An 11,748-nucleotide genomic window follows, 5' to 3' on the forward strand; every position below is an offset into this window, starting at 1 on the left:
GACTAGCAGTTAATCTGTAGAATCCAGGCGCGGGTCCAAGAATTGAAGTTAGAGGGGGCGCTAAAAGTCGGCAGGGGTCCGGGGGCCGCCCTGAAGCCCCAGTTGGGCCAAGACAATACCCTGGTGGGGGCCCAAGGGGCGAAGCCCCCGGAAGCTCCTGGATTCTAGAGATTTTTTAGGGTTAAAATGAGGTCTATCCTGTAGACATTTTTACATTTTCTAGACGAAACTGTGATTTACGCTAACTTTGACAATATAGGGGGGAGGGGGGGGGGCGCCGGGTGCCCCCGCCTCCCTTAAATCCGCCACTGGAATCTGTCCGGAACTAGAGTGCCCCCTCCCAATTATAATTTAAAAAAAAATACTGATACAACTGTCTACAAAGAAGAAAATTATGTTCCTTGTTCCCGCCATAGGATTTTATTATCTTTTTCTGGAATATCTTGTTTTAAAATTTTAATTTCAAACTTCTAAATCAGCCTTATTAGGCTGCGTCATTTAGAATGATGGTTTTTTAAGTGTTTCCTGAATTTTCCAATTTTCAATAACGAATCCTCAAATACTTTTTCAGATCAACATTAAAAAATATTTCAAGACTAATTAAATTTATTTCGACAAAGTAATTAAGATATAAAGTTATCGATCATGGAATGATACAGGCCATAAAAAAACAAGTCGGCGATAAAATCTTTTATGATGTGATGATGCTTTATTTTAAGAAGGATTCTTACGACCAGCAGCTGGGAACGTGAGAGATGGAGCTCAAAGACAGATAAAATATTTACAAATGTTCCAAGAAAGAGGCAAATTCAATCTGATAAGATACACACCTATACCAACAAATTTTCTTTATGAATTTTTCCACGTGTTAACGCAAATAATATAACTTCCTAAGCTACTTACTTAAAAAATAGATTTGGTACTTATATATATATATATATATACATATATATATATATATATATATATATATATATATATATATATATATATATATATATATATATATATATATATATACATATATATATATATATACCAAAAGGCACTTAGTATTAGAAAGTGAGGGGAAAGGAGAAGGGCATGCCTTCCAGTTTTTTTTCCCAAACTTAACCTTTTATGACTGTCATTTTATGAGAATAACTTATTGTCAATAAAATAGTAAATCTGTTTTATTCTTATCCCAATATTTTTTTTTCTACATACATATTGGAGAGGGGGGAGGGGGTAAGCACTTGATGAGAAGGAATTTGAAATTCTCTAAATTTCTTTATCATAAATACTGAAATAATTATAGATAAATTATTTTTATTATTTATAGAAAGTTTATTAGTGAAAGTTATTTCTAAAGTAATCATATAGTCATGAACTCATTAAATGAAATTGTAAATTCAAGACACAAGTAAACGTACGTTTTCCAATTTCGCCTATTTATTTCAGGGGTGTTGGGATGATTATAACACTTTTATTTTTCAAATTCCCGGAAACTTCACCCTACCACGACTGGCCGTTCCTTGTAAGCGATTATTTATGGAACCGGTCCGAATGGAAGGTAAAATGGTGCCATTTACGGTAATTTTCTTTGTCGTGATGACTGCATGTTTAGTAACACCTGTTTCTTTTGGCGCGTTTTTCTCTCCCACGGGTCGCAGTCTTATTTAATTGTTATATATAACTACTGTAAAGTGACAGACACTTTACACCTTTCCTTCCAGGAATTCGGGATAAACATTTAATTATTTTTAATTTATTTTGTGCTCCACTATCATATTTGTAATAGGTGATATTATAAAAATAAATCGTGCAATTTATTTTTACACTTACATGTGTTAGTCTACATGCATATGTTGATATTATACTGTACTTTTTTGTGAAACTTTATGAAGCGTAACCAACATCTATTTTTTTTTAAATCAGATTTGTCTTCATGTACATGTAGTATCTAGATAAATAAACCCTATTGTTTATTTAGCACTCAAACAAATATTGCGTGTGTATCGGATGTCTAATTTCGTAATGTAAAGCCACGTAAAGCTTTTTGTTAGCTGTTTAAATGATCGTATGCATATTAATCTAATTATACCATGAAAGGCAATTGCCATCATGTTTCATTCAAAAGCAGACAAGGGACTTAGAAAATTACATCTGCTGTAGAAAGACATAAATTATTCAAGTAATACTTATTCGTACAAGTACTAGCCATCTCTCAGTGTATGATATCGATGTTATGAAATATACATTGTTTTATTCATTTGTTGTTTAATTTATTTAAAATTCACTATCTGTGTTCATTCTGTTAATTACTATTTCTTTCAAAATCAATGCATTTTCTATGTAACAAATTCGTGTGGATTTTTTTTTTTTTTTTACTCTAAAATAAGAGATAATTACTCATGGAGTCGTTCGTACATAATAAAAAAAATTAAAAATGGGCATTTACAATTTAAGAAGAAAAACTTATGCATCTGAAAGTATCGATCTGAGCGACTGAATCATTGAATTCAACTTCGGCAATCTTGATCACCCTTGTTAATCCGTCGTTAGTCTTAACGCGCCCTTGTTCTCGCTTTGTTATTGTATCGTGAGGTCAAAGGGAAAAAAGCTCCGCCCATAAATTGAAATTAGCCAATCAGCGACTCGCATAGATGGCGATCTTGGCGGAATCTTGGGGAAAATGACGTCAATGAGACATATTGCTTTGTGCGGTGAAGAATCGAGTCATAAAGGTAAAAGTGCGCGCTTTAAACTGTAGCGGACAAAGATTTTACTAAACAACGAAGAATATTTATGAAACGAAACAGTCCACATGCTTGGCATAATCAACCAGACGTCCACAAAGATGCCAGCTAATATGTTTTCGGAGGTGAATGCAAACCAAATTCCTGAAGACCATCGTGCACTGCAACTTGCGTTTGAGCTCTCGGTTCTGCGGATGAATGGTGATGAAGAGGTTCCAAATCTCGCATCATCAACCATGGACTCTGAAACAGCGAGGAAACGTAGTGCCAACATGACGGAATGTGTACCTGTACCGAGCTCGGAACATGTAGCTGAAATTGTTGGAAGACAAGGTGAGTTTGTTGTGAATTTCATACATTCGTAAAAACATGCGACCACGAGGAAGTCCTTGTTTATCGGTCACGCCTGACTGCCGCGCGATATATTTCATTTGCACGTGTACTAAATATACTGTTAATTTACACAATTGCTTGTCATTTATAATGATTAATAAAGTTTAAATATAGATTTCGAGAAATTTTGCTGAGAAAAACGCTATTTTTAGCAGCTGACATGTCGCATGAAATAACAATGAACAAAGAAAATATTGGCAAGCACGTGGTGATAAGATTTGAAATTCGATACCCGAAAGGAAGCGGAATGATTGAACATAATGTAACGGTGGAATAAAGAAACATGAGGAAAAACAGTAGCACCTGTGTACATAATTTTTAAGAATAAAGTGTTTTAATTTCATCATTTATAAATAATCTTTAATACAGGTGTAGAAAATTTTCAGAGTTTTCTAAGCACTAGTGTACTTGCGCATATATTTCTGTGAAAAGTTAAGTTTCAAATTTTGTTTAGTCACTCTGGGTTCAGCCATTGTAATTAAACATTTATGAATCGCCACAATTTCATTAATGGAATGTCATGCTGTTGCAATGATATTGAAAGTAGCATTGTAGATGATACTGAATAAATATGTCAGCATTTAAATTCAAAGTGAAACAAAGGTTTACATTGTATTGAAAGTTAACATTATTATGGATGAGACTGATTCTTCAATAAGTAAAAGGATTTGTTAATTAATACTCGGATGTTGTGCTCATTCGAAGTGGCCAACTCCCGGTTTTCCTGTTCTGGTAAAATTCTCAGGGTCAAGAATATTCTCTTGTATATACTTGATCAAGAGCCTGCTAGAAGCAGGACATGCAATAAGCATTTCCTGAAACCTCTTGTAACAATTGAGATTTTAGAAGTGTGTAGATTTAATAGTAATTGTTACACATGCACTTGGTTTTTATATTTAGAATTTTTTTTATATGTGATTATTTGACTTTTGACTAAACTGAAAAAATAGATTTCATTCATCAAAAACATTTTTATCATCTCTGGATAAACAAGATAAAGTTTTCAAAATAGATTTTAGCAATTCTTGGGTGTCTGTAAAAATCTTTCAAATGTTAAGGGATTTCCTGTGTCTGAGATAAGATAAGGTTCTCTGTATGTTACTGTGACTGAGTACAGATTTAAGTTAGTTAAAACAGCCAATAAGTTCAGAGCCCTTGTGTGTGAATGTTAATATTGGGACTTATTCAAGAAACAAATTGGCAAAAGGTCAGTATAAAGATGGCGGAATAAATGGCTTAATTTCCAGCAGACATAGGATGAATCATTTGATTTGTGATTAGGGGACTGAACTTTGATAGGAGAGAGCTACATGATGTAAAAGTCAGTGTAAAGATAAGGAATTCTGCTTAAACATTAAAACAAGCTCTGGAATTTATTCTGTACAGACAGAAAACATTTTTACACACATTTCACAGTCAGTACAGATGAAAGAAAGTTGCCCTTGATTTGCGAGTTGAATTTTCACCTTAGACTGTATAGCCTTGTGCATGTTATGTAACCCACATCTGGTTCCTTACCATCCCTTGTAAACAATGAAGGACTTGTGGCACATATTTTTGTGCACACAAAGTAATTGGAGCCAGAGCTCCCAGGGTAAATGGCAGACTAACACAGAGGTGAAGTTACCAGGTTACAATGTATCCTTTGTTTTATTGGGCTTCAGGTGTGAGGTCTGGTGTATACTTGCTGCCAATACACCAACCAGGGCAGAATAGCTGTTTATTTATTGTTATAAATCAATTTTATTTGGCATTCCAGAGTAAATTGTCCAGTTTCATATTCAATTATTGTCAAAAGCATTCTAACTAACTCTAATAATAGACAGGAATCCAGTAACATTTTGTTTGTTATTGATTTTTGGACTGAATATGTGAATCTTTGTCATTCTTAACATCAACCAGAGACTCATATATGCTAGACATTAATTCTATATTTCTCTCCATAGGTTGCAAGATTAAAGCCCTAAGAGCCAAGACCAACACCTACATTAAGACTCCAGTCCGCGGCGAGGAGCCGGTATTTGTCGTCACAGGACGGAAGGAAGATGTTGGCATGGCAAAACGAGAAATTTTGTCAGCAGCTGAACACTTCAGTCAGATCAGAGCATCACGTAGAAACAGCAGTGTGTCAAGTTCATCATCTGTAACCACCGCTGGCCCGAACGGTCCACCCAGCCCAAGCACACCAGGACAGGTGACCATCCAGGTACGGGTGCCGTATCGCGTGGTGGGACTCGTCGTCGGACCAAAAGGAGCCACCATCAAACGGATTCAGCAGCAGACACACACATACATTGTCACACCCAGCCGTGACAAGGAACCCGTGTTTGAAGTCACAGGACTACCAGAGAATGTGGAAAAAGCCAAAATGGAAATAGAAAGTCACATTGCGATCCGTACTGGAGGTGTTATTGATGGGCAGAATGAGGATGATTTTCAAACCAATGGCATAGACTCTGGTTTTCATGAATTGCACGGAAATTCAGATATCTTTGGTTTTGGCAAGGTTCATAATGGAATGAATGCTCTGAATAATTTTCACAATCTCCAGAATGGAAATCCACTTCACAATGGTGACACCAACATTTTCAATTTTCCATCAGTCAGTGGACCGAAGATCAATGATTTTGCTTTGGGAAATATGATTGGAACTTTCAACTGTTTTGGAAGTTTTGACAACGACGAGGGAATAGGTGGATCCCCATCCTTCGACCCATTCATCCCCTCTCACTCGATGTGGTCTGATGTGGACAACTCAAATCTGGTAACCAGTGTCTTTACCACTAGTGCTGGCAACCCTCATCGTGGCCCAAGTAGCCTTGGAAACAGCACCCCACGACAGATGTCTCCTTCTATCACCGACTCGCCCAACAGTTCATCCAATGGGAATTCAAGCAGCAATCCCCCATCTCCACCTCTTAGCCTCTTGGAAGGTATGGGAAACACAGGCCTGCTCAAACCATCTTTAAATGGGACCCAGGGCTCAAACTTCCCGCATACCTCCGTGATGGATATGGCGCTGGTCACCAGTTTATCACCAGCTATTACCACAGCCTCCCATGTGAAAACGTCAGGAGGTGTCTCCATTCCTGTGCAGGTTCCCATGGTAAATGGTCGCCCACGCCGACAGTGCTTAATGTGTTCAGATAGTGAAATTGTGGCTGCTCTTGTTCCATGTGGGCATAATCTTTTCTGCATGGAATGTGCAAACCTGATCGTGGAGAAACCAGTCAGCGAGAGAAGCTGCCCAGTCTGCAGCCAAACCATTTCTCAGGCAATGCGCATATTTTCATAATAATTTGGTGAAACACAAACAATCATCGTAGAAAATCCAAAGAACAAATTATCAAAACAATTTCCATTTTGTTTGTTACATTTGAGATTATGTGATTTTTTTGTCAGTGAGGTTCTTTCAACTAAAAACACAGGCAGTGCTATGCAATGCAGATATGGACTTGATTTCCTTTTGGTTAGGCTCCCACCTACTCCAGTCCTTGTGAAAGCCTGACGTTGATTTGGCAGACTGGAAAGCTATTCACGGCATACCTCACAACAAGCAGCCAAAGTCAGCCATGTTGATTCCTGCATGATGTGGACCAAATGAACAGCAGGCTTCAAACACTGTTATTATTTTTCTAGCCTTAATTAGTTATTATATCTTATTATAAGTGAGCACAGTAGTTTAATTTTTTTATTTGCAAATGAATTTATTTTTATATTCCAATGTCTCATTGTTAACTATAGTATTGGTTGTTTTATGAGAGAGCCTGAATGTATTAGGAAAAAATAGCCAAGAAGAGTAGCTTTACAATTGTCACTTTTTTTATACCTTTTTTTTGATTAAGTTGAGTATTTAATGTGCACCAGTCAACATTGCCACCCTGGTATCTGAGTGAATCAATGAATGTAATAGTGTGTCTCCCAAAACATTCTCAAGGATGAATTCCCCATTATTTTTGTACGGAGTTAGATAATATATCATGTGTTCATTGCAACCTATATAGATATAAAATGGTAATATTAAAATGTTTATATTTTCATTTCATGCACAGGAGCAAACCTTGCTGTGAATTATATCCCTCTTAACTTGATATATATATATATATATATGCAATGAAATTGAGAAAATAGTTTATTTTTCAACAGCACCAATCCAGAATTTTTGTTGTTGTTGAGTTGTTTGTGTGAGATTTGCTGTCCATCGATGTCAACACTATATATAATGTATCTTATATATGTATTGTGTATTTTATGCTTTTCTGTTGAGTATATTAAGAATGATTGCTGGTCAAGATCAAACTTGGACACAAACTCCCAAGTCCTTGGAGTATTTTTCTACATGTGTATCTAGTGTGCATAAATTTACAATATGTTCCCATTGAAATATATTTTTATATATATATGACTGTATTATATGTGATATTGACTTTACAGCTTCCATTATGGTATATGTATCCTAAGCATGTGGCCCCTTTGTCTACAAATTTCTCAAACACATTTCAACTTTATATGAACTCCTTGGTTTCAATCAGTTTTGCCAAAAATTAACTTTGCACAGATAAAAAAAAATATCCCATCACCATGAATTTTTTAGTCTTCTGTGAAAATCATATTTAGTCATTGAAAGCATTTATTCTTGAATATTATCAAAGCATAATCAAGAAACCAGCTGTGCAATAAATATAATCAAATTGTAATCCCAAGTCACTCATCTTCATGTATTTAGATCTGCCTGCCATATCAGTTACGATTTTTGTTATGTATACTATATATAGAATAATTTTGTTGTAAACGTCATATCCAATTTCTAGGTTGTGTTGTCGTGCAGTCATCCAACTGCATGTGTGTTATAGATATTTTATACAAATATGCCTATTTGGTGCTCTGTTTTAAGTTTGCCAATTTTATTTCCATGGAACTGCTAAAGTGTTGCTTGGAACATAAAAGTTTATGCTGAGAAAATGCAAGGTTACATTTGTATGCCTTTGGGTTTTAATGAGATGGTCCCACTTGCTACAGATTTTTTTCTTTGTTGCAATTTCTTTATATGTTTAGTGTTAGTTCCCTAGAGATTGTTTATTTTGTTGATGCTAATTATAGAAACTGGTCCAATGCTTCTATTATAATAAATGTGAATTTGCGGGTTAGGGATGGGGGAGTGAAAAAAGGAAATGAAATTGTTACTGAATCTATTTTCTTTATTTTTTTTTTTGTAGAAAAAAAACTTTAATTTTTAATTTGGCTATTGAATACAGGGTACTTGAACATGACGCACTTCTGCTCAAAACTACATACAAGTATATATACTTAAAAAAATTCAAAGCAAGCAAGAAATCGACAAACTTGATAACCAAAGATATTATTTGTACCTTTTCCCATTGCTAGTCAGACATTTTATTATAATCACTCATCTGACACTTTTTATGCTCATTTTAGTATCTCACAATTGTTTTCTTTTTTTAAATTTATATGATTCATAATGTCAAAAGCAAGTATATTCACCATTTTAGATTTGCAATTAGAGGATTCTTGCCTTTTATTTTTATATACAATCCAATCAATATAAACTGTGTGAGTAGCCTACCACAATTATTTTATGCATAATGTATCCATGTATGTACGTAATACAAGTATGTAATGGTATTGATGCACTTGTGTGTATACCAGGAGATCTGAATTATATTGTTTATTGTGCGCACACAAAAACGTAATGTTCCTTTCATTGGTACAGAGAAAAATATAAATTATGCAATTTCCATTATTCACAAGTAATCGTCTTCTATGTTTACAGTATGTTGTTTCTCAGTTCTGGCCCAATTGATTGTTTTTTTTTAAATTCTATTTTACCAAGTTGTCAAAAGAGATTTTACAGAAGACTGTTGAAGTAGCTGAAAATATTTTATTATATATATAAAAGAATGGCATTGAATGGTGGCACTTTGAATTTTTTGACCTCAGGTCAAGGTCACTGTGGATCTAGGTCAGGGTTATGTAATTGCAAAGACCATTCCTGTGGTATTTAGAAGAATGAAATATGTTTTATTATTTCCAAATTATATTCTGTAACATTATATAGTACAAATATAATGATTTATTTTTAAAGGCCTTGAAATAATTACAATATAAATGTATCAAATTATCCCTCCGGATTAGCTTTTTATTGGAATCAAAGTGTGTATTTAAGTAGAGAACAAATTATTACAGTATTATATAAAGACTTAAAAAAATAACTTATGTAAAAAAAAAAAAATCCTTGTAACCTTGTTGTGATTTTGAGAGTAATATATTCTGAAGCTTGGACTTTAGTGTCACTGTATAGAGCTCCATGTTTAGATAGTGTTTTGTATTTTATTATTATTTACCAATATATTGTATGTCAGTTTTTGATTATTGATGCAAGCGTTCAACAAAAAAGTATAAAGATATTTTTTATTTTATCTAGGTCTCCAGTAGAGACCCACCAATATTATATTTGGTGAAATTATAAAAATGTCAAGTTTTATTTTTCTGCAAATAAAAATCTTACTAATACTAGTGTTATTAATTTAGTGAATGGTTACTTATAGGTAAAGAGAGCATTTTGCGTTAAAATTATGAGCTGGTTTTGGAGATGAAATAACCCCAAAAGAAACAATTGCTAGGACATGTATTCTTAGATAGTAGAAGTGCCTTTTGATTGTAGTAGAGACAAATCATTGAAAAATGTTTTATCCATACATCAGAGATATTGAATCGGAAAAAAGGGGTTTTTTGTGTTGAAAGTATACATGTACTAGAGTAGATCGGAGAACTTCTCGAATTTGAGAGTTGGCGTAACTACAAAATGAAATGGTACATATATGTAAATAGTACAATTCTCTGTTAACCTTGGACTTTCAGTAAGCCATGGTATTCTCGACATTACATAATTAGAAATTAACACAACTTTCATTCACTGTTGAAAAAATACAATATATACAATAAAAATATAACAGAAAAGGAATAGAGAGTGGGGAGAATGTTAACGAGTGTAGCAAATATCCAATAACAGCGTCTCGGACGGCAAAGAGATGGGGCTTAAGTTGTCTCATCGTTGTCAACAACAATTTATAGTTCCTGTCTTCCTGATGTTATTAATTTCTTAACCAATGAGAATCTATTCGCCATTTGAGAGACACTAGTTACGTAGTGCCGAGAATGCCACACCTTCCCGAAAGCCCAAGGATGACTGAGAATTGTACTATTACATAAATAGTAAATATTATATATGTACACTACTGCACCAGCTTAGTTAGTACGGCTATATAAATTGAAGCAAGTCATCGACAATGTATTGTATAAAGAGAAGCTACATCCCATAAAACTTTAAATATGTATAGTAACTTAGTGTGCTGAGTCAAACCCAGCGATTTGGCCTGATAGTTAGCAACACAAAGGCGAGAGAAATATCAGACGCCTATTGAACAGGAGCATTTAAACGTCAAAAAATATTGAATCATAACCATACTGAAGAGAATGAATTTGGTCACGAATTTGACCAGAAAATAGTACTGCAGACTTCATTTATGACTTGAGAGGACTTGGTATTACATACATAGATACATATATAGATATGTAAATAAAATGTACTGTTCGTATTGTTATGAAAGACCTCGGTATCCTGAACATTGTCATGTATCTATAAAATTCTATATATTGATCGATTAGTGAGTGAAACAACCGGACTGTCTCTATAAAAAAAAAATAAACAATTACATGAATTAAAAAAGAAAACTAGATGTTATTGTGAAACATCGATGCCCCTGAATGGCAGCTTATGTCGAAGGTTAGATTTTCTCAAATGCATCTCAAACTCCAAAGGTCATGACCAAAAGGTGAAAATTGTTGGTACCCAAAGGAAGGTCAAGTTATAAGAAATACACCTGTGTAATATGTTCTAAAGCCTACTTTTAACTGTTTAAAAGTTATGGTCGAGGTTAAATCTTTTAAGTGCCTGTCTCAGAGAAAACCATGCAAATTGAAAAAAATTGTCCAGATGCATTATCGTAGTAAATTTAAAAGTGACCCATACAAATAAAGATTTGGTCCAAATGACCTAAAATATGATTTATATTTTGTCGTAAGTTGTTTCTATTTTTAGTAACGGGGATTATTTGTTTTCCTATAAAAAAGTGTAAAACGAGCATTGGCATTCATTGAAAATGATGCATTTTAAGTGCCTCTTTTAAACATATTTGCTAAAATTTTTATTTCAATGTTGCATATGTTATGAAAGTGCAATAGTAGTTAATTATATTCTGTAAAAAAAAATTTACATATATATTTTGTATTTAGCCACATTATATCAGGGAATATACAAAGAATCTAGATTTTAGCAATCAAGGCTTTTTTTTCAAAGTTTGGTTAATCGTATCTTGAAGCGAGGATGATTTTTTTATTTGAATTATACTGTTTTGAATTTATTCAATATAGAAGAAAAACATATTAAAAAATTGTCGTTGGCAAACAACTCTGCACCACAGAAAAAAATTCCAATTACGGGTGAATTTTTCAATATTAATCTTAAATTAAAACATGCCATTTCATGCTAAAAAATGTTACATAAATGATTAAATGTTATTTTCATGACATAATAAAT

The 11,748-nt window shown here is 33.9% G+C and overlaps 1 protein-coding gene across 1 annotated transcript; it reads left to right on the forward strand.

The window, feature by feature from the left end:
* The first annotated feature begins 2,681 nt into the window (after positions 1-2,681).
* On the forward strand, positions 2,682-9,660 carry LOC134233831 (RNA-binding protein MEX3B-like). The gene is made up of 2 exons (XM_062715881.1): positions 2,682-3,071; positions 5,078-9,660. The coding sequence occupies exons 1-2, from the start codon at positions 2,807-2,809 to the stop codon at positions 6,424-6,426; spliced, it is 1,614 nt and encodes a 537-aa protein (XP_062571865.1). The 5' UTR covers positions 2,682-2,806; the 3' UTR covers positions 6,427-9,660.
* The last annotated feature ends 2,088 nt before the right edge of the window (positions 9,661-11,748 follow it).

This window comes from Saccostrea cucullata, unplaced genomic scaffold, assembly GCF_032062105.1.
Source record: "Saccostrea cucullata isolate Sc308-1 unplaced genomic scaffold, CSIRO_AGI_Scuc_v1 ctg224, whole genome shotgun sequence".
NCBI lineage: Eukaryota > Metazoa > Mollusca > Bivalvia > Ostreida > Ostreidae > Saccostrea > Saccostrea cuccullata.

Coding starts and splice junctions, on each gene's coding strand:
- LOC134233831 (XM_062715881.1), top strand. CDS start 2,807: ATGCTTGGCATAATCAACCAGACGTCCACAAAGATGCCAGCTAATATG. Junction 3,072..5,077: donor TGAAATTGTTGGAAGACAAG/GTGAGTTTGTTG, acceptor TTCTCTCCATAG/GTTGCAAGATTAAAGCCCTA.